Source organism: Elephantulus edwardii, unplaced genomic scaffold (assembly GCF_000299155.1).
Source record: "Elephantulus edwardii isolate Elephantulus edwardi_28Jun2011 unplaced genomic scaffold, EleEdw1.0 scaffold00075, whole genome shotgun sequence".
NCBI classification, from domain to species: Eukaryota; Metazoa; Chordata; class Mammalia; order Macroscelidea; family Macroscelididae; genus Elephantulus; species Elephantulus edwardii.
This window is the reverse complement of record NW_006399825.1, coordinates 12446426-12470130: the sequence shown is the minus strand read 5'-3', so window position 1 is coordinate 12470130 and position 23705 is coordinate 12446426. Positions and strand designations below refer to the sequence as shown.

At 45.1% G+C, this 23705-nt stretch overlaps 1 protein-coding gene across 5 annotated transcripts in view; it reads right to left on the bottom strand.

The window, feature by feature from the left end:
* NRP2 (neuropilin 2) overlaps positions 1 to 23705 on the bottom strand; it is a 147008-nt gene that overhangs the window by 34209 nt on the left and 89094 nt on the right. For 3 of the 5 annotated variants that reach the window (XM_006889116.1, XM_006889113.1, XM_006889114.1), the window contains exons 11-15: positions 22825 to 22941; positions 17717 to 17857; positions 3864 to 4126; positions 1544 to 1640; positions 397 to 417 (exon numbers count right to left, since the gene is read on the bottom strand). In XM_006889116.1, coding sequence (XP_006889178.1) covers positions 397 to 417; positions 1544 to 1640; positions 3864 to 4126; positions 17717 to 17857; positions 22825 to 22941 — 639 coding nt within the window. Of the gene's footprint in view, positions 1 to 381; positions 418 to 1543; positions 1641 to 3863; positions 4127 to 17716; positions 17858 to 22824; positions 22942 to 23705 lie in introns of all 5 variants that reach the window. The other 2 variants (XM_006889115.1, XM_006889112.1) reach the window with 1 other exon arrangement.

The window sequence follows — 23705 nt, the reverse complement described above, 5'->3', positions numbered from 1 at the left end:
AAAATAAATCATTGCCACCTCATTTCACTTTTAATTTACTACTTATTTTTTTTTGTTGTTGTTCCTCCATCTTCCCACAGCCTCTCCTTTCTTACCACTCATGCATTTTCAGCCTCATTGCTCCCCGTTGGACAATGCAAGGCTGAAAGGTTTATCTGTAACCTATTTGTCTCTATTATAGGTTTCTAAACTTTAATTAACAGGAGACAGCGAGGATCTCAATCCCCCTTCCCCTCTGTCTAGAGGTGTTGTTGGCGCCACCTAGTGTTGGGAAACTGAGGAGTCTGTTGACTCTTGCAAGAAGTGACAAACTTGGAGTTGAATCCTTCCAAAAAATTCACAATACATAGGGGAAAGGAAAAGGCATGCATTTTTTTTTACCTTGAAAATTCTCACCTGCAAAAGCTGAGATGGGTTCTAGAAAACAAAATAAAGAAAAATGAATGTTAGATAAAGGAAAGAAACCATAGGGTATAATGAAAGTGACTTGGGCATTTTTGTAATGCCCTCAATTTATCGGCACCCTCTTTGTGTTTGGGACTGTCTAACAGATCACCTTCAGGGTGGGTGGGGAGCTGATCTCAAAGTTGCTTTGGAACAAAAAGTCCTTCATAGAGTAATGGGTCCCCGAAGCATTGTAATCAGTCACTTACTACTGATTACTTTCTCAGAGCCTGGATTACTTTTAGAGGCCCGAGGCTGAGAGGTGCCCAGTGGGACTGGGGCAGTCCCAGGTGCTTCTGACATCACCAGGCGGGCACACACCCCTGGGGTCATGTGCCTAGGTAAGTGCTTGGTGAGTTATTAAAGTCATGCTGCCGACTCAGGATTACACCCTCTTGCTTTCAGGAACGTCTGTGACTTTGAGAGGAGATAAACTGGGTGCCCTTGGGGACTTCTTCTGCAGGCACTGAATCGTGTGTGTGTGTGTGTGTGTCAAGGTGATCTGGCTGTTCAGCCCTTCTGACCAGGTGACAGTCATGGGGTCATATCTGAGTCTCTCACCTGTCATGGGGTAGTTAATCTAACAATAGTTCTAGGGCATTGGGCATTAGCAATAACAACTTTAGGGCAAATCTAGACTCTCCCTTCACATGCTATGGCGCTGCAATCCATTCATGTAAAAAGTTCTACTTGGGTAATTGTGTTATCACTCTTATATAACATATGTACTATTTTTGCCTCCCAGCAAAAGCTTCCATTAAAGCCATCAAATCTTCCCAGCATGTAATTCTGACTGGCAGTTGCTCTTGTCCTCTAGCATTTTCTTTGCTAAAAGCTGGAGTTTGATGATGGGGTCTTGGCACCCTGGATCTCCACAATCTTAGCACATGTCTATTTCTGATTGGGAACAGAGATAGAAACCTCAGCTGCACCCCTCCCATTCTGAAGTCAGCCCAGCTACACTCATACCTCACCTCCCACAGGGACTGCCGCTGCCCTCCCGGTGCTGCACATTGGTTTGGAACGGTGTGCTGCCTCATCTTGTATGCCCCAGCCCCCAGCGTCTGATGTGGAAAAGCCACTAAGGGCCGTCACGTACCCATGCAGCTCTCTAGCGGGACGTCGGTGCTGAGCCGAATGTCATCAATGGCAATCTCTCCCGAGCGTCCTTTCCCTATCATTCCCTCAAACACGATCTAGAAACCAGAAAACAAAAGTTGTTAGCGGAGTTTCCCAGCCCAAGTAGTGTAATAATTCCTTAATTTCTTTTAACTGGAGGCTAACGTGTATGTAGGTGGATAAGTATGTAAACGTGTAGGTGTACTGGTAGGTAGGTGTGTTTGAGGGTGTACAGATACATAAATGTGTGTGTACCTGGTACTCGTCTGTTGTCCATATGACTATGGAATTTGAAATCTTAATTTTTAAAGAGAGTTGGCTCAAATCAAATGCATAGGCGGGATTAATAATAACAGTAATATAAGCCAAGAAGGTGCTACATTATCATTGTCCAGGAACTAGAACGGGTTGGTTAAAAGAACCACAATCAGATGTACTTAAAGGTAGGGTTGACATTTCCCTAGTTGTGTGAGGTTTTTTTTTTTTCTTTTTTTTTAAAGTTCCTTTCTCATAAATGTTTCCAATGCCCAAACCAGGCATTTGAAAACTCAGGGCATACATAGGTTGGAGTGATGTAAGAAAGACGTCGCTTTGGGAGCACATTGCATTATGGTTCCCTTATTACAGCGCTTTGATTACCACAAGGAAGGACAGTATTTGTTCTCAGCAGTGCACTGAGCACCTCTACTACGTGCTGGACACAGAGCAGTTACACAGGTATGAAGGCAAGACTTTGTACTAGAGGAGCTCACCATGTAGTGGGTGAGACTAAAATGGGTGTAGGAACCTACAACCCAGGACAGTAAGAGGCCCTGGTAGTGCAATGGGTAAACACTCAGCTGCTAAGGTACAGGTCAGTGGTTTGAATCTACCAGTGGCTCTCATCAGACAGGAGGAAGACTTCCTTGGAAGTCTGCTTCTAAAAAGACTACAGTCTCAGAAATCCTGAAGAGCCAGTTGTCCTCTCTCCTAGAGGGACACTAAAAACGGGAAATAGACTTGATGGCAATGAGTTTTCTTGGTGGAGGGGAGTGGCTTATAGGACAATGAATACGAATGACTGAAGAGGAATTGTTGCTTTTGAATTGTGTCCTCAAGGAGTGCTGAGTATCCCATGGACGGCCAAAACCACAAACAGGTCTGTCTGTCTGTCTTGGAGGAACTGTGTCTCACAGACTTTGGGCAAGTTGCTAAGAAGGGCCAGTCCTTAGAAAAAAGACATCATGCTAGGAAAGGTGAAGGGTCAGAGGAAGAAAAGAAGACCCCCAACAAGATGATTTGACACAGTGACTGTCACAATGGGCTTGAGCATATCAGATGTGAGCACGGGCACAGGTTAGGTTAAAAGGGTTGCCATGACTCCTAGCTGACTTGATGGCCCATAATAACAACAACAAACATAGGTGTCTAAGTGGGACCCCAGGTGGTGATGGGAAGGGTCTCAGGACACCTCCTAACCTTAAGAGAGCGCCTATACACTCCATACAGAAGGCCCTCTGCTCTGTGGTCTCCAATCATCCCTCACCCTCTCCCTCCTCAGGTTCTCTCTGCAAACTAGTACACGTCCTCTGGCAAGCTGAGCGAGCAGTTGGCCGCCTCACCAGCCATCTGTTGCTGCTTCTCGTCTGGGGAGGAGCAGGTTAATGCTTTGGCTGGTTCCCAGTCACCTCTTCCACGGCGTGTCTACTTCTACCCAAGTTTCAGCCGCAGCTGCGCATACCCATCTGTGCCTCAGTCTCTTGCTCTGTAGGACAGAGATAATAGAGCCCAGCTCATGGAGCTGTGGAGAAGAGGCCGCTTGAATGGGAATCTCTCAGGTCTGCTGGCCAAAGAGTCACACAGCATATCCCCTCCACTTTCCTGGGCTTATGATCCTTGGGATTTGTCTGGGAGCTCCTTCCCACTTCCTCCTTGGATTCTAAGGAGACCTCACAGGCCTCCGCTCTTATGTGTGGAGGGTTTGTTTGTGTTTCTTTCCCTGGCTTCTGTGTGCCTTTGTCAGCCTACCTGATAGCAATCTAAAATAAAATGGAGAGAAGAAACATTTGTCGGGGGAAGATTTCAGCAATATAAAAGGCAATAGGAGGAACAAAGAACCAAGTCTGGGTGTAGAGATAGGCACATTCTGAATAACAAATAAGAGTGTCATTTAGTTGCCATGACAACTGGAGAAACACAATGAAAACAGCAGGGCTTAACCACGTTCCCTAATGATGAATGGGCATGGCCCTTTGAAATATTGAAACACAGATCACAACGACTCCCTGGCATCACCACACAGGCTCCCTCCACCACCCCACCTGGTACTCCATGTCGTAGCGGGGCAGGATGATGCGCCCGTGTTTCCACTCGCTGCCCTGGTCCTCACGGATGACCCACAGGAGCTTGCTCTCCTGGCTGGCTTCCCTCACCACCTGCAGCGTCACCCCGCGGCTGCCCGTGGCTTGATACTGGAACTCCATGCACACGGGGCTGTGGGGCAAATGCACGGGCGGACTGATGAGCCGCCCATACTGGCCCTCTCTCCGGCCGTCATTCTGCAGCCTCAGGAAATTCTTGTCATCTGGGGGAAACAAACCCAAACAGAGGTGCTCAGTAAATGCTTGGCTAAGACACTACTTAACAGCAGTAGCTTCTCCAGGGGAAAGTTGCGATCTGACCTCAGGTGTCTCATCTAGTCATACCCACCTTTACTTTCTAGGACCTGCTGTTAAGTCTCTTTAGGAGAGCTACAAAAGAAAGGGTTGGTGGTCTGCTTCCATAATGATTACTTGTAGGACACTGTAATCCATGGTGTCACCAGGAGTGGGAATTGACTTGATAGCAACAGATCTGGGTTTTTTCAGTCCCTTTGTAAATACTCCTTTAGAATTTTTATCCAAATGCTAAGTTTTAAGTTGGATACATAGTCTTTGTTAATGATAATGCTCAAAGCCACCAGGTTCAGACCTCCTCCCATTTGGGACAAGAGAAACCCTTCCTGTGTTCTTCATACTTCTTTCATAAATAGGACTTTGTTCAGTCTGGCTTATGTATTTTTCTGGTTGTATGCATGTTTGTCTTCTTCCACTAGATTCTCCGAGATCAGTCCCCTGTCTCATTAGTTTCCTCAAAGGGCCAATGAAGTCCACTGGGCCAAATGACAAAAGGGACGGCTTCCAGGGATGAGGTGACCACTAGGTTGGAGGGTGATTCTGGCCAGGTGGTTTATGCTTTGAGCCTTTGCCATCTTGGCTGTGTTCTCTCCAAACAGAAGATATTTAAGACCTTCTGTCTCCACTAATATAGCACTAAATGATGCCTGGGCTCTAAGCATTGTGATTGTAAATCAGAGTGTCAACTTTAGGCAGAATAAGGCATGGTGGTGAGTAAAGGACATCTAAATAGTCCATTTTGTTTCCTATCCCAAATGGAGAGGGCTGAACCTCTCTCAGAGACCCAGACATACACACAGCTTCACAGATAACAGGTGATGTTAATATTGCTAAAAAGGGTTTAGCAGTGAATATACACATTCTGGAAATTCAAGGTTTCACCTGTTCAAATTTTTATGGAATGGGTCTTTTGGTTGCAAAGTTTCATATGCATTAAATATTACATAGAAGACTGAGTTAACCCATGGCTTGCAGTGACAGGTGCCAGGGACTACATTTGCACATTCAACTTGTGCAGGATCCCTTGGGTCACTTGCTCTTGCAAAGGAAAGCTTCCTCCTCCTTTAAAGCCCTAAACATAGGAGCACTTTAGCCTGAATGCTTCTGCAAGGTGGTAAGGATACTATCCCACCAAATACGCAGGATGGGATCAGGGGCCCTTCAGACACTACAGGGTCAGCTATGTCCATGTTAATCCCAAACCTGGCTATATGGACACAACTCTCACTCAACAGAGATTATGAAACCTTACTTGCTGCCTCTTTTGGACTCTCTAAGGGTGGTGTTCCAGAAACTACCTTTCTGGAATTCAAATTAGAACAGGTTAAGATGCACACTAGAATTCCAGTTGATCTCCTTAACCATCCAGAGCCATGTCTGTGGTGGTGGCCTATAACATGAGGCCTTTCCAAGATCAAAATCAGGCAGGTTATCTACAGACGAGCATTAAAAACTCTGGTGGCACAACAGCTAAGAACTCTTCTGCCACCTGAAAGGCTGGCAGTTTGAATCTACCACCCAGTAACTCTACAGGAGAATAACAAGGCAATCTGTTTTCTTAACTACTAGAAAACTAGTCTAGAACACCCCATGGAGCAGTTCTTCTCTGTCTCATGGGGCTGACATGAGTAAAAAATAACTTGTCTGTACCCAACGCCACCCATCTGTTCAGGGAGGAGCTTCTAACACTATAAACTAGACATTCAGAGATGTCCCAACTCTTCCCCTATCGGATGTTTTCACTACTGCTGTTAATGATAATAATTATAATGCTCATTTGCATATGTTTTATCTGTTACAAAGCACATCCACATGCATTGTTTCATTTAATCCTTGCTTTATAACTTTGTGAACAAGGTATTATTAATTCTTGCTTTGTACACAAAGAAACTGAGGCCCAGGAAGGCTAGAGTAACTTGTCCATCCTAGATAGGCAAGTAATGCTGTGAATCACCTTTCTCCTGTAAGCATATTTCAGACATGCTGCAGGTATCTCGCCCTCCAGCTCCCACAATCACACTCTGCTCAAGGCCAACCCGCTTCCTGCTGGGCTCTTTGCTCCTTCTTCTTCTCTCATCTCTAGTTCTTCACACCACACCACACCACACCACACCACACCACACCACACCACACCACACCACACCACACCACACCACTTGTCCCACCTGTTTTGCTAGTTCTTCTCCCAGTCATTCTGGCACATGCAACTCAATTCCCACTTCTCTCAACAGCTCCACCATTTACTGATTGCACCACTGATTGTACTGTGTTCTTAAAAGGGCTTGAGGTCATTTTACTGTGGATTTCAGGAGGCAACAACCCACTGCCTTCCACTGTAATCTAAGTGTTCCATGTGTATCTTTCTTATTGCCCCAGTTAGACTTAAGGTCCTGAACTTACACATGTAACAAAGCTAATACATTTGTCTTCCTGCCCTAACTAGACAGTACACACACACACACTGTTATATACTATACACACACACACACACACACACTGTTATGTAGTAGATATATATAGTTGTTGTTATGTACTATATATATAGTTACTATGCACTATATATCATTGTTACATGCTATATACAGTTGTTATGTGCTATATATATTGTTATGTAATATATATATATATATATATATGTTGTTGATTGCCTTTGAGTCAAGCATGACTCATAGCAACCCTATGAATAAAAGGCCTGAAGCCCCTGTGCAACTATTAACATTTATCAAAGTTCATAGAGTTTCCGGAGGCATGTTATTTAGAAAGTGGAGGTTATATATATGCATGTGTGTGTGTGTGTGTGTATATATATATATGTATGTATATATATATATACACACACACACACACACACACACACATATATATACTGTTGTTGTTATGTACTGTTGAGTCAAAACCAACTCCTCACAGCTGACCTTCTAACAGGTTTTCAGAGATGGTCGCATGACAGGAGAATGCCCATCTTTCTCCTGAAGAGTAGTTGGTGGGTTCGAACTGCATGCCTTTGGGTTGGCAGTGCAACTCCTTACCACAAAGCCACTAGAGAGCACTCTCTCTCTCTCTACTACACACACACATACATAAATATATCGAGCCCCAGTGGTATAATGCATAATATGTTGGATTTCTAACTAAAGGGTCAGAGATTTGAATCCATGCGATGGTCCACAGTAGAAAGATTAGCTAGCAGTCACTTACAGAAAAGATTTACAGCTTTGGAAATCCAATGTAAGGTTGTTATGATTCACACTCAACAGAAATGGGGTTTTACTATACATATGATAAAGTGATAACGTGATAAAGTTTTTGGCTTTCATGTGAAAAATTCAAGTTCAATTCCTGGCTCGTGTCACTTACATGCAGCCACCACCCATCTGTCAGGGGAGGTTTGCATGCTGCTCAGATGCTGAACAGGTTTTAGTGGTTTTTACAGACTAAGAAGGATTAGGAGGAAAGGACCAGATTAACTAATGAAAACCTTATGGATCCCAGTGGGCTGGTCTGCCAGATGATGACGAAGATGGGCAAGATAGAGCAGTGGTTTGCTCCACTGTATGGAATCACCATGAGCCCAGTGTCTGACTTGATGGTAGCTAACAACATAACAACAACAACAAATATATCCTATTGCCATCAAGGTGATTCTGGCTCATAGAGACTCTACAGGACAGAAGACAGAACAGAACTTGCCTGGAAGGATTTCCAAGATTGTTATCTTTTCTGAAACAGAATGCTACTACATCTTTCTCAGTGGAGCACTTGGTGGGCAGCTAACCACTAGGTCACCAGGGCTCATATCTAATCCTGCCCCTACCACAAGGAAAGTTAGTTTCTGTGAATAAATGACAAACAAGTGGGTAACGAATGATAAAAGGGTATGTATGGGAAACAAGCATAGGGACAATCAGCCAGCCTCTGGTAATCCCTCAGATTCATATAGTCCCTTCTTACTTCTCTCCTAGCCTTCTGAACCAACAGCCCTTTCCAAAGGTGAGTCAGTAATAACAGAGTGGCCAGGCCGGCAGCCCTCCCACCGTGCCACGAGGAAGAACCACTCTCCCCAGATGCACCCATGCGTCTTAGTAGTTTCCAAGGCTTTTCTGTTTCCACCTCACATAAAAAGGAAACCAAATTTTAGAGACTTATTATTCAGTCTTCTTCCTTCACAGTTTCACAAATAAGACCTACTTGCTGACTGAAAATTGCTTGGCAGGAATACTGTCACTTGTGTGAATTTATATTCTTCAGTGGCGGGGGAAATCATAGCATAATGGTTAGAATTTAGTAAGAAGAATGTGTGTTTGGAGGTGTGAAGAACTGAGTTGGCTGGGTTTCTCGGGGTCCTTCTATGTGTCCAGCCTGCTACCAAACCTTCAGGCACAATTAGGTCAAAGGTTTCATGGGACTCTAGACTCCCTCCTCTCCTCGTGTTTCCTCTCTTCCCCTGTCTCTCTCACAATAACACGATAATCGCTATGCATGATTTAAAGGGCCGCTGGAAGACCAGGGAGTTAATGCTGGTGGCGTGCTAAGCACGAGCAGCTGAAGGATCATAATTCAGTGCTGACATCTGAGCTAATCCACTAGTTTGCAGAATCTCAAGACAAGCAGGCCTCTGAATTTCACTTAGTTAAATCATTTGTGCCCCACTTGTCTGTTAAGTGCTATGAGCTCCAGGGAAGAAAGATGATATGTAAATTTAAGGAATTAGCAGTAGACATCAGTCAGAGGGACGCTGAGCTGCAAAATGTCCCTGCCTGTCACTGACAGGGGCCTGATTAGATCCAGGGACACTGCAAGAATGGTTCAGACCAAGGAACGAGGGAGCAGGGGATGCAGAGGGAAGAAAATGGGCATTAATTGAGCACCTACTATTTTCCCCAGGTGTTATACTACAGATCTATAGTGGACATGTTAACTACCTCATCATTTCCCCCTAAAACTCTAGGAAATAAGCTTAATTTTCACCATATCATTAATAAACCAGTGGAGGTTCACAGAACTGAAGTAATGGGTCCAACATTACTGTTTATATAGAGAATGATGGAACTAAGGATCTTGATCAACTAGTACAATCACCAGAATATGGGCTTTCACCTGTGTCAGATTCCTGGCCTAATGCTCATCAGCTTTTTAATGGCTCAGTCTTACCATCGGTAGAGTGGATCCAATAAGACACAAGGTTGTAGGGAGGAGAACTGAATACACCAAGTAGAGGGCTTTACACACAAATGGTGCCATGAGAGCTCAACAAAAGTTTAAATCATCATTTTGATTCATGCACTTGCTATGCACACGACTTCTTGTGCCTGCCTGTATTACAAAGAAAAAGGGTAGAAGGCAACCAATCTGCGAAGACAAATATAAGCCTCCAAAGGAAGTGTGGTTTGTTCTGAGTATAGTAGAGACATTCTCAGGAGCAGGCCTGGATGCCCACATCTGCTCTGTCCCAGGAACCAGCCAGTCTCAGCTTGTCCTTCATACACTGTTGACCTAAACATCTTTTGTGTCAATCTATAGTGGGCGAAAAGACGCATCACAGGCTCCGGGAATGAGAGCAGGATCTCAAGGGATTGATAGGGGAGGCCAGCCCTCCCTCCCAGAGGAACCGTTCTGAAAACAGCTCCGCAAACAGCGGTCCACCCTTTGCTTTGCATTCCCCAGAGAAGGAGATTCCACAGGCCATGTCGGCAGTATGTTTTCTGGGTCACAACTCTGCCAGGAACTTCTTCAATCCAGCTCTATGTTTTCCTGCTGTCACATTTAGACACATTTCCTCCTTTTATCCCCGATGGAGCACAGCCAGTTTCTGTCCTCTGACATTTTCACTTGTAAAGAATGAAAACTCTTAAGTCTTCACTTCCCCAGGAAACATGACCCTTGCCCCCTCTATATGTCCACTTTCCAGGTCTTCAGTTATGGGGGTGGGTCCTCTCTAAGACTACCGCTTTAGCTTTTTCAAGCTATGGCATCCGTATTGAACATCATGGTGAATGTGACATTTCTTCTTCAGGAATATCCCAATTTATGGCCCTTCTCAGCACACAGTGACTGTCGATTGTTTGATAGAGAAAGGACATGGCATGGACAGGCTACTCGATTGATTTACGTTAGACTCTAAAGAAAAGCCCTTTGGATTTATCATGAGAAGTTTGGAATGTGACAACTGACCAGCTAAGAATCAGCCTTGCTAGAGGTCACCTTCTGGCTCTTGTAACTGGCGGTTGCGATGCTAGCCATGGAGAGCTTCCAACAGAAAGACAATGGAAAGGAAATATGTTCAGATGCTGAACGAGAATGGAGGAAAAATGTCCCAGAGATACAATCCCTCTCCTCCAGGACCTGACATTTTGCTACATCCTTGACTCAAAACATCTGTTGTTGCCCATAATACAGAAAAAAACAATCGCATGGGAATGAACAACAGGAGTTCAAAAGGGCAGAGAGGAAGCTCAGAGGACACGGCCATTCAGGCATTGGAACCTGCTGTTGTCCCTGGGAAGGGTCTCTGGACAGTTCACCTGGCGATTTATGGCTGCATCTGGCCTCAGGATAAGTGCGTGTGGGATGAACGCATGACTATGGCCAAATAGCAATGGAATCGATTGCATCTTTACCTTCCCAAATTCTGAAATAAATCACCAGCCTGATCTTCCTGGTTATTGCAAAGCCAAACACACCATCTGTCCAACACACACATCTCCTGGCTAGCATCTTGCCCTCCTACCAGAAGAACCATCTGAAAGAGTATTTAGTGCTGCAGGAGACATAGTCTCTTTGCATAGGTCATGCTTAAAACATGAGTCAGCCCCTCAGCTGGCCTCCCAAGGTCAGTCTATCTCTGCTCAGGTCTTCAAATTAACAACTAGTTAAGGGAAACATTGACTTTGAGGGAACTCAGCAGGATGTTCCCAAGGTTTACAACAGACCATTTTGCAGACATTTGAGAATTCAGGCTTGGTCTCTACAAGAATCTACCTAGAATCTTTTGTTTGCTTTTTATTGTTTTTAGGGTTTTCATTAAGGCGTTATCCTTTCATCATCAGCCCACAATGAGCTAGGGAATTAGACTAATCTTGATTTTTCAGGGAGGAAATGGGGTCCTAGCTTCTTCTCTCTGCTGCTGTCTTTCCCACAAAGCTGGGGATGTTTTCCTACCTCCCTTAAGGGTCTCTGTTCTTTCCTTTACAGCTGAAACGATTCCTTGGTTACTGGCTTCCAGTTGAAATGATTCCTTGGTTACTGGCTTCCTTTTAGTCAAGCTGTTCCTGGGTTTTATCTGCCATAGTCCACAGCCCAATCCGTTCCGACCTCTGTATCTGCAGTGCTTTGCTCCAGTTGAGCCATCGCAACCTCTTTCTTGAAGTCAATGCAGCCTAGAGCCAATTCGCTGCCTGGGTTTCCTGCTGCCACGAGCCCCACCTACTGAGCTCAGTCTTGCATTTTAATTCACAGTCACCACTATCTCACTGTCAAAATCAAGCCCATCATAAGCAAGTGCACTTATCATTTATTTCCTTCGTTTCCTTGCAATCACCCATCCATGCATACCTAGCCCCACTTAATCTTCTCTTGTGCACGGCCCACATGAATCACAATAATCTTGGTAGCTACTCTAACGGAACCTATTCAGTGGTCCGACGTGCATCAAAACAAGCCAAATGAGAAGTCAATAAGCTTGCCACTTACATTTGGCAGAGTAGTCACTGTTCATAAATTTTTTATCTCTCAGAGCATTAGAGTTTGACTTACTCTAACTTGAGCTTGTTTGTAAACCGGGGGTAAAGGTTCTGTTTTCTTGATCCTGTAATCACGTAAATATTAAACCATCCAAAACTGTCCATTCACAATGGCCTACCACTCCAGATTGGCTGTATTTTTTTTAAGTAGCCCTCCAACTTGATTTTAAGGTGGCCTCCTGTTGTGTACCATCAAGTAGAAATGGACCCCAAAGCTGACCCTCCAGCAGATTTCAGAGGCTGTTCATTGCATAAGAGGAGACTGTCCATCTTTCTCCCACACAGCAGCTGGTGGATTTGAACTACGTGCCTTCGGGATTGCAGTGCAGCTCCTTTTACCCCTAGGCCACCAGAGCTCCAGTGGTAAGGGGTTGCGCTGCCACCCCAAAGGCATGGGTTTTAATCCACCTGCTATTCCATCTCAGAAAGATAGGCAATCTCCTCCCATGCAATTAAATGGCCTCTGAGTCAGCTTTTAATTAGTTCCAACTCGATGGTACACAACAAGCATGTTAATTTATTTATTGAGAATAAACAATATTCTAATGACATGTCACATGGTCAACCAGTGTAGAAAATGGCACACCTTTAGGGAGACGGCACATGCGAGAACCCTGCAGATGACCACATTAGACAGGGACGGTACCAAGGGTCAACAAAGATGGGATGGCTCTCTATCTGTTCTGTCCAAAGCCAAATGGGTACTGAACCTTTGGGATAAGGTTAGTGCCAGGGAGTAAATGAATTTTTAAATGCATTTCATTTTAGTTTAAATAACTGCAAGTATTTAGGTAGTGGCTACCCCATGAGACAGTGCAGGTCTCATCACACGTGCTTACCATATCACCTCAAGGAGTTTTTGCTTTGTTCCTTAAAGAGTAGAATTGGATCTTCCTTCCAAACTCTTTTATCAAAGCAACTGAGATCGTCTAGAGAAAATATATGGACTCTTGCAAAGGGCTATGAAAAAAACATGAACACCTTTTATGTCACTGGAGTACTGAGAAGAAGGAAAAGTAGCTTCTTTTTTCAACCACCAGGGGTCACTGAATTCAGAGCAGGGTCCCCAGGGGCTGGTTATGAACACACTGCAGGCAGCTAAGCCACAAGCAAAGAGCTAAAAAAAGAAGAAATTCTGAGTGGCTTGAAAGACTATCTTGAAAAACAAAAACAGTGGAATAAAACCAGTGGGTGTCTTCTCAGCCTTGAGCAACCATTACCACCAGCCAAAAGAACTAATTGCTTACTTAAAAGGAAAAGGAAGGGGGGGGGGGAACATGTGAAAACAACTAAATTTGAAACTATCTAAAGAATGTAAGTAGTTTCCACAGACACTTCTAATCAAATAGGCTGTAGATGATATTTCAACATGGCTGTTTGCTCTCTGTTCTTGCCTCTCTTCCCTTTTCCCTCTACTTCTCTACGCTTGGTGGACTACCTCCCTTTTTAAAATGAATTACTCCTGTTGGCGCATACAATAAGGGTATAGAACACACCGTACACTTCTCTCTGAGGAGAATGGCTCCTTCTCTGTGGAACAGCCACGTGTGGGTGCCTGTCAGGTCTGCAGGTTTGACTTGAAGGAGCCATGGACTCTGAACCCATTAGCATTTGCCCTGTCCCAAACCAAGCACAGCTGTTTCCTTTCTCTCAACTGCTCCCCTCCGGATCCTATTTTTTCCCTTTTTTTCTTTTTAAGAAGAAAGGACCACCCAGAACATAAAGGGCTTTCTATCTTCTGTTTTGAGCCCAGTATCAGTTTTGTATGGAGTGGAGAGTGGGAATGGTAGAAAATGCTTTTTAAACGCCATCAGAAGATACAAAGAAGGGAACACTATTACGGTTTTGTTTTCTGTAGGCAGGTTATAAGTGCCACTTTTCCGAACTTTGGGGATTCTTTTTGAAAGAGGAAAATAATTCTTTTCCTTCTCAATCTCTTAGGAGGAACAACATTAGATTTAGCAGTTCCTTATGGTCCTAATTTTCTTTCTGTCCCCTTCCATTCCAGCAAAAAGGTTGGAATTTTGCCTATTTCACCAGCTTGCTCTGAAAAAGCCCTCCCAAACCACGGGCTGTAATGAATCCAATGGAACAAGGACAAAGATTGGAATTCCCAGCCAGTAGCGAGGGTCAGCTGAGGGAGCATGCATTCAGGTGAGGGGTAAGCCAGGACCAAGGAGGAGGCTGAGGGGACCCAGAGAAGGGGTGGAGGTAAAGGCCAGGCTCAAATGGAGAGGAACTTAAGCTCTCCCAGAACTATCACTTGTTAATTGGTGACCTTGTAGGATTGTCCTCATTCTTAAAAAAAAAAAAATCTGCTTACAATAGTGCAAAGGCTGGAATTACTAGAAAGAACCTGAAGATAAATAAGTAATAAGAGCTAGAAATAATAACATCTATACCTTTTATCCAAAGTGCTACTGCCAAGCTGCCTATAGCTACTTCCTGCACGTACACATGTCCTCATGCATACATGCCAGGGACATACTCATACGCAAACACATGTGTATACATATTTACAAACACCTAGACATAGATGCCCCAAATGCACACACATATGCGCATACACACAAACCCCCACAAACATGTACGTATGTAAACACTCAAACACATATATAAATACTTCATTATACACACTCAAACCCCACAAACCTTCTCTATGTTTGGATAAGAGGTGGGGGTGGGGAAAGACAACCAATTAATTGGATCAAGTCTCAGAGGAGAGGAAATGAAATGAAAAATCCAGGCTGGGTTATAAAAATAAGTATTTTTTCCCCCCAACAAGCAGGAGGCTCATTATATTAATTAAACATTATTGCAGTGCACGAGAGGGGGAGGGTGATTACACGGGGACAAGGGGAAGTGTTCTCTCTCCTGTTGCCCGAGGCCGTGTGATCTTCAGATATTAATCTCTCCGAGCACTCAAATGCTGAAGAGATAAACACTTGAAATATGAAAATGTTTTTCTCTGGAGCAGACGCTCTGACCCTCTGGGACAGCCTGTGTGTGAGTGTCAGGGGGGCTAGCAGAGAGTTCTGGTAGAGTCAGCCCCACTGTCACCCCTCTGGGGTCTGGGGACAAGGCTTCCTGTCGCATGGTGAGGGGCAGCATGGCTCCTCTTGGGACGCCTGGGGGCAATGGGGGCTCTCATTCCTCTTGTTTCTTTTTAAGCCTTTCTTCACCCTACCCATAGATGGCACATAACAACAACAACCACCACCACCCTGCCCTGTTAAGTGTGAGTTCCAGAATTTACCACTACTTGCCAGAATTCACTCTGTCCTCTCAAGTGCTTAGAGAGTCCTACGGCCACAGTCCAGTTCTAGGAGAATCCAAGGTTAGTCAGGGGTGTGCCAGAATGCACTGTACCAGTTTGCAAAAGAAGACTGCTAAATTTTCTACAGTTTTGCAAGCCAGCTATTTTAAGCACGGTCATTTTGAAAAATTAAATTACATAAACTTCCGTACAAATGCTATTATAAACTAAAGGTAGCAAATACTTAAAACTCATCAGTTTCTAATTATTTTAATATAGTTTACTAGTGTCTCAGCTCCTGAGGTTATATTTGTATCTACTTTATCTACACGGTGCAGAAACTCTATATGGCTGTGTTACTGCACTTCTTTTCTCAGCTCTACCGTTTTTTTTTAGATTTTATTTTAATAATTTTAATGAACATTTACAGAGATTTTGGATTTCCATTCATTCATTGTTGCACTTTTCTCCCTGACCAGCCCTCCCTCCTGCTCCCCCCACCCTAGTTCACTCTCTTTTTGAAAAATAAAATTCTTTCTTTAATATACAATTCCCCCCGCACCCCTCCCACCGCCCCAAGTACACTCCACTATACAACCTTAATTGTGGACTCTTGTGATAACCATAATACCCTATCATCTATCACTTTTAAATTATTCTTTCCCTCATCTGTTTCAATGCAGTATACGCAATTTATCCAGTTTTTTTAAGTCTTACCCCAACCCTGATATCAGTGTCATTTTACAGCAGTGGCACCATGCAGTATTTATCTTTTTGCACCTGAGATATTTCACTCAGCAGAATGTCCTCCAGGGTCATCCATCCTGAATAATATTGCATGAGTTCCTTGTTTTTCAATGCAATGTAGTAGTCCATTGTGTGACTATACCACAGCTTCTCTATATCCCTTCATTTGTTGATGGGCATGTGGGTAGTTTCCAACTCCTTGCTATTGTGAACAAAGCCACGATAAACATGGGTGTGCATATATCTGCTTGGATGTCAGTTATGGTCTCATTGGGATATATTCCCAGTAGTGGAATTGCTGGCTCAAGTGGTATCTCTATTTGCAACTTTTTGAGAAAGCGCCATACCACTTTCCACAGTGGTGGCACCATTTTACACTCCCACCAACAGTGAATAAGAGTTCCAGTTTCTCCACAACCTCACCAGCATTTGTTGCTTGCTGTTCTGTTAAATTTTGCTATTCTGACTGGGGTGAGATGATATCTCATAGTTGTTTTGATTTGCATCTCTCTTAGAGCTAGGGATTTTGAACATTTCTTCATGTGCTTGTTGGCCATCTGAATGTCTTCTTTGGTGAAGTGTCTGTTCATATCCTGTGCCCATTTTTCAACTGGATTGTTGTGGTGCTCAAGTATTTTATAAATTCTAGATATAAGTCCCTTATCTGACATGTCATTACCAAATACTTTTTCCCAGTCTGTGGCTTCCCTTTTTACTCTGTTGGAGAAGTTTTTGGATGTGCATAGGGATTCGATTCTTAGAAGGTCCCATTCATCTATTTTATTTTCTCTTCTCCAGTTCTACCTCATGTGGGGAGCTCAAACTCCATCACAGGAGGAGTCCCTGGGTGATGTAAACGGTTATTGTACTTGACTGCAAACTGAAAGGTTAGAGATTCAAGTATATCGAGTAGCACCTTGGAATAAAGGCATTGTGATCCATCTCTAAAAAATTAGCCATTGAAAACTCTTATAGAACAAAGTCCTCTGACACACAAGGCCACCATGAGTCTATTTACTTTGGTAGTATCTGGTTAGGAGTATTTACACAAATTGGCAAACACTCAAATCAACTGCCACTGTCCTCCTCTTCCACATGGAGTGAAGACAGTAGTATTTTTTACTTACACTTGCTAAAAGGCTAAAGGCACGTCCTCTTCACCAACAATGTCAACAGACCTCACAGAAATACAAATGGTAGGCTTAGTATTTCAAAGACTAGCACCAACAAGTTTCTAGAAGCCATGTGCCTGGCAGCAATGCTTGACACTCAGGGATGTAGCAACAAATCGGTGCCTTGATTTGTTTTGCTACATAAGCAACAATATCCTTGAATCAGTCTCAGTGGTTACCAGTGGTAATGGTTACTAGTAAGCCATGCTAAGAGCAAACCCATCCTGGAGTCAGCAAGCAGCTCTGTGACAGTGGTAGAAAATGCTGGTGGCTACAGGAACCAGGAGAAATGGACTTATCCTGTCCCCTGGGACCTTCCAGTTCCTCCTTTCTTTCTCTTCAGTTGGCCTTGCACACTCCCTCCCAGCTCCCAGGCTGTGCTTTAATCACAGGAGAGGGCTAGAAACCACTAACCAGCCATTCTGTGGGGTGACGTCTTAAGCAAAGATCGTGGTGGTTTGTGGGCAAAGAGCAGAGAATTGCTCTGTGGTGGGAAATTATGAAGCCTGTAAGGGAATCTGGGCCTGAACAAACGTGGAGCGGGCTAGCCTTAACCCTTTCATCTCTTAACTCATGCTCGCTTACCTGGAAATGTCTGGTCATCTGGGCTAGAGCTGCTGGTCCAGGTGCTCCTGAGCCACTTGGCATGGTCATACATCCAACCACAGGTTTCCTCAGGGAAATCAAAGTTGCAATTGAATCCTGAAGGGAGCTGTAATTCTTTGTCTGAAAGGAGGGGGAAGAAAATAACCCAAAAGAAGGCAAATGAAATGGGTTCAGAGAACAGCCACAGTGGTGCTATTTACATGGCTGGCAAGGCCTAAGTGGAGAGCAGAGAAAGCAGTGGGTCCCTTTGCTCATTCATTTAACCCATCTTGGCGATCGCTAGCTGTCGGGTCAGCCTTTGGTCTCATCCTTCCCAGGCATGAAAGCCAATTCTGCCAGTCGTTCCCATAGTCAGCAATTATAAATGAGGCCACCAAATGGCTGCAGGCTCTAATCGGTCTCTCCTGTCCACCTTGGAGAGCAGACAAATGGGAAAATTGCTGTTCCCTAAATGCCAGTGAAAAATGTCTCCCCAGTGCCTCAGTGGAAGTCTGGCTCCCACAAGAAGTATTATCTCATCTCCTGCCAACCTGCTCTTAGAAGTGATGGGGCAGCTCATTAGCACCCAGAGATGCTGAGGTGCCTGGCCAGGGAGGAGAAAGTGACCTCAGAAACAAGGCAGGCTTGTTTGCTACCCTTAACTCCTTTGTCACACGTCTCATTTCAGAAGACAAGGATCACTCAGCACAAGCCTGGTGAGGTATTGTGAGTCGGGCAATTAGGCATTCAATCCAACTCAACTTACAGCTGCCCAGTTAGAACCTCAAAGCTGAACCTCTACTGGGTTTCCAAGGATGTAAATCACATAGGCGAAGACTATCCATCCTTCCGCCTTGAATTGGGCATTGTTGTTGTTATGTGCCATCAAGTCGCCTGCGACTCATAGCGACCCTATGTATAAGAGCCCTAAACACAGGTCTATCCTGTGCCAACCTCGCCATCTCAAACACACTCATTCCCACCACTTCACTCACAGAATCGATTCATCTCATTGAGGGTCTTCCTCTCCTGTGCCGTCCCTGCACTCTCCCAAACAAGATGTCCCTCTCCAAGGACCAGTCCCTTCTTGCAACATGCCCAAAGTATGTCAGACAAAGCTTCAGAATCCTTGACTCCAAGGAGCATTCCGGCTTCACCCTCTCCAGGAAAAACCTGTTTGTTCTCTTAGCAGTCCATCGTATATTCAACACTCTTCTCCAGCACCACAGCTCAAAGGCATCAATTCTCCTTCTATCATCCCTATTCACTGTCCAACTCTCTGATGCACAGCACATAGTTTTGAAGACTATAGCCTGGATCAGGTGCACCTTAGTCTCCAGCCTGATGTCATTGCTCTTCAGTACTCTTGCGAGGTCCCTCACAGCTGACTTTCCCAATGCAATTTGTCACTTGATTTCCTGGCTGCTGCTACCAAGAGTATTGACTGTGGAACCAAGCAAACTAAAACTGTTAACTATCTCAATCTCTTCACCATCCATACTGATGCTGCCAATTTTGCCAAGATTGGTAAGAATCTTTGTTTTCCTGACATTGAGCCTCAATCCACATTGGAGGCTGCAGTCCTTGACTTTCTGCAGCAAGCATTAGAGGCAAATCCAAGGGGACAGACTTTAGCCCTGACCAAAAGGAAATTAACTTTACGTTCCACTGATTATCATACTTTGGGTATGTCGCTAGGAGAGGCTACTCCCTGGAAAGGGCCATCATGCTGGAAAAGGGTGGAAGGTCAGTGGAAAAGGAGAAAACTCTTGGTGAGAGGACTGACACAGTGGCCACAGAATGGGCTCAAGTAAGTCAGAGATGACGAGGATGGCAGGGGATAGGCCAGCGCCCAGATCACAGGGTCACGATGAGACAGAGACTCAACTCAACAGCACCTAACTACAACTCCTAAGTGTCGATGTTGAGACCCGAGGGGAAGCAGGAAATGCTTTCCCCACGGAAATCTTTAAGAAGTGGCTGCATACTGGCTGGAACCCCTGCGTGGCTCAAACTGTTAAGTGTTCTATTACTAGCTGAAAGGTTAGTAGTTCGCACTTCCCCACAAGTGCCTTGTAATCTGCTTCTGAAAAAGGCCACAGCCTTGGAAATGCTATGGAGCAATTCTACTCTGACACGTTGGCCACAGTGAGTCAGAATCAACTCGATGGCGACCAGCAACATCACAATGGCTTAGCCTGTCTGCTCCAGCTTTTCACCTACCTAAGCCAGAAGACGGCACCCAAAGAGTTCCTTTTGAGGTTCCATCCAGCTAATAATCCAGTAAAAACTGATGTCCAACATGTGATTAAGTGGGAATGTAAGGGGAATCCCAGGAAAGAAAGAAAATGGGAACCCCAAATCTAGAAGCTTGCTTGAAGTGGTTGTCAGACAGCAGCAAAGCGTTGGCGGATGCTGGTAGCAGAGAGGAAGTGGGGTCTCTGCTATTTCATGTCCCTTCCCAGGGTTCTCAGAGAGGAATGTCCATGGGGAAAGGCCTAGAATGCAGGCCTGGGGACACTGACAGGGAACAGATGACTGGCAGAACAAATGGCTCACCCTTGGGGAGAGAAGGCTCCTGACGGGTCAGGACACCACCGGCCTTGGTGGCAGGAGCCAGCTTATTGCCAGGCCCTGTCTGTACTGCCCCCTCTTACCCAACAGAAACTCTGGAACATTTGCCCACCCTTAGCCAAAGTCAGCTTTCATCAGGAAGAAACACATGGAATCCATTACAGCAGCAGCAGCAGCAACCTGTGGCTTGGAAAAGTCAAGCCTTCACCCTCACCATTCCTCCTCCCTACAATTTCTGAATTTCTATTTTTCCGCTCAAAAATATGGAGTAATTCAATATACCATAATTCCTTCCCAATGTTTACAGGCAGGCTGTATCTCAGGAACCAAATTCCACAGAAAGCCCTTTTTTGAAAAGAGAGCAGGGAGGAACTGCCAAAGAAACCTCAAGTGAAAGAAAACCACTAAAAACGGGGCAATTATATTAAAAATAAACTTCTGAAATTTTGCAGCAGGCTCTTAAATTTTTCTCTAGATTGTCATTTGAGAGAAGCCCACACCCCAACCCTCAACAGGCTAACTCTGCTAACCCAACACCATATATTAACTCCCTGTGCCTTCTGCTTTGGGCTCCCAAGCTATCTTAAACATGCCTTGGAAGATTCTCCAAGTCTCCTTCTCTTCATAAAACAAAACCAAGTTCATTAAAATGTCAGAATTCTGCATGCAACTTACCCTGACCAATCGAATCTCCCCACTAACCCCACCCACACAATACACAAAAGCACATTCCCAGAAGCATATGCATTAAATTATCATTTTTTCAGTCACACAACTTCAGCATTTATTTTTGGCTGTCCTCCCGCTCCGCCTTGCAGCCACATCTTGGAGACGTCCAGTCCGTCAGTGCTGAGCTCCGGCCTGTCAAGCGTCTGAGCCAGCAGGCCGGGTTGACGCATGTCACCATCCACCACCTGAGCTGAGGCTACGTCTTCATGTCTCCACCACTTCCCCGGTCTCGCTGCCAATCTCCCCTCATTTTCCTTAATGAACATTTAATAATCAGTAATTTTCAATAAATTTGAGGCTGTCAAGATTTAAGTCCAAGCCAAAAATGCCAGGTGTTCCAGAATTTGTGGTCTTAGGAAGAACGGCCTCATCCTCAGTGACCTGAGCGATATGATTTAAAATGTGACTGACTTCTGGGCTCTGCCAATTATTGGCTTTCATCTGACTTGGAGATGCTCAGAGGACAAAGAACAGCGGTTTCCCACGTGAAGGGATGGATCCAGAGACAAGCGTGCCTTCATTTCAAAGAGGCAGCTGAGGGTGACTTTCCCGTTTCAGCCTTTTCTTCCGACCCGCACTCACCACACAGCAGACAGGATGCACCAGATCCTCTACCCTATGGGGGTGGAGGAGACAGGGCAAGGTGGTGAAGTAATAGTGACCTGCTGCACTAAGTCTTCAAGCCACAAACTACTGTAGTGGCACAGTGATGAAAGCACTTGACTGCTGACTAAAAAGCGTGGCAGTTTGAACCCAATGACAGTTTGATTCCATGCGAGAAAAGATGTGGGGTCAGCTTCCAGGGATTCACAGCCCTGGCAACCTGAGCAACCAGTTCTATTCTGTCCTGTAGGGTCGCTATGGATTGGAACCAACTAGCTTACAGCAGGTACTATCATTAACATATTTACTGTTCTTGTTTTTAGCAACTGGCTTGGGTTTCATCAATTGGACTCCATCACCCAGATGACCCTTCACCACCTGGGGACACAGCTGAGCAGGAAACACCCTGACTGTGAATTTGAAGGCTAAGCATGGCGTTCCTTTCATAGGGGAAACAAAGTAGTGAGGGTTTAGAACAGAGTCTCAAAAGTACGGATCTCTTTCAATGAGTCCTCCTCTCAGCTCATGATCGTTGAGTTTGCACCAGAAGCCCTGGTGGATCAGATTTATAGCACCTCCAGTGTTCCCGTGGTACAAGTCCCATCTTCCACACAGGAGAACCGGGTTCCATTCTTGGCCCGAGGCACCTCAAGCAGAGCTCCCACCCATCTGCCAGGAGGATTGCACGTTGCTATGACACTGAACAAGGTTACATCAGAACTTCAAGACTAAGCTGGGTGAAGAAGAAAGGCCTGGCAATCTATGCCAGAAAATCAACCCCCGAAAACCTTATGGATCACAAGAGACCACGAGGATGCTGCCGCATTGGGCAGCATCTCATTCTGCTGTGTGTGGTGTTGCCATGAGGCAGAGGCTGAGCTGCCAATAAAAAGATTCCAGGTTCGAGTCTACCCAGAAACCCTTCAGAAGGAAAGCTGGGCCATCTACTTACTTCTGAAAAGTCAGCACTGGAGAGCCTATGGGGCAGATCTACTCACACACACTTTGATGCATCGTGCTCATTGGTCAGCTCATTGTTAACTAGAAATAGCCATGATGCCAAGCCCTTGAGTATCCACCTTTTTCTAACCCCCTTCTCCCAGTCCCCCATGAGCTCTGGCCCAGTCACAGGCCGGCCTTCATTCTGTCTGCTCAGCACCCATGTCCCTGCTGTTGAACTATCACTCTTATACCAGCCTTACCATCCTCAAAGCTGCAGTTCTCCCCACACTCCGTGGCCTCCTCGTCTATGGGATATGGGGTGGTTGTCTCCTCACTCTTCATGGTGGGTCCTAGTGTCTCTACTGTGGGCCTGGAGTCTGTATAAAAGCAAAGGAGGAGATGTGAATGCAGCACCAGCCAACGACCATGTTTCCTCGCCAAGCTTTATAGAAGAGGGAGAAAAAAGAAGAGGTAGAAGAAGAAAAGGAAAACGAAGACGCACACAAACCCCTGAGATCTGTGTGCCTCAATTAAGCCAGGAGCTCCATTGGAGCCCAATGGGAATCATCCTTGAGCTGTAGCAACAGATGACATGGACAAAAATCCACGTTTTTAAGGACCCAGCAGAGACCACCAGCTGAGGCTAAGACAAATCTGGACAATACAGTAACCGATGTGGACAGTGGTGACCTCAACACAGGGTTCTGTTGACGCCTGAAGTGTAGCAATGCACAAACAAAAGAATGAAAGATCCCAATTCTATGCCACTCACTGAATCAGAACCGACTCAAAGCTGACCCCCTAGTGGGTTCTCAAGAGGCAGTAAATCACACAGGAGGAGATTGCTCACCTTCCCCCACATAGACCCTGGTGGATTTGAACCCTCAGAGAGGTATCATCTCTGGAGTAGAACAATTCTCTACAGACTCACCAGAACTCCCTCTGTCCACATAAAGTGGGCTGTGTTGTTTCAGTGTTTCATGAGGTGAGCTTCGGTTCTGTGAGTAAATTGCGTACAGACCCTTGAGCGGTGTCAGGGTGTCTACCGCATTTGAGCACTTTCACGGAGAAGAGATTTGCTTTGAGCCAGACAGAATTTTGCAAACCAAAGCTCACCCTACAAAAACCTTCCCCCCCCCCC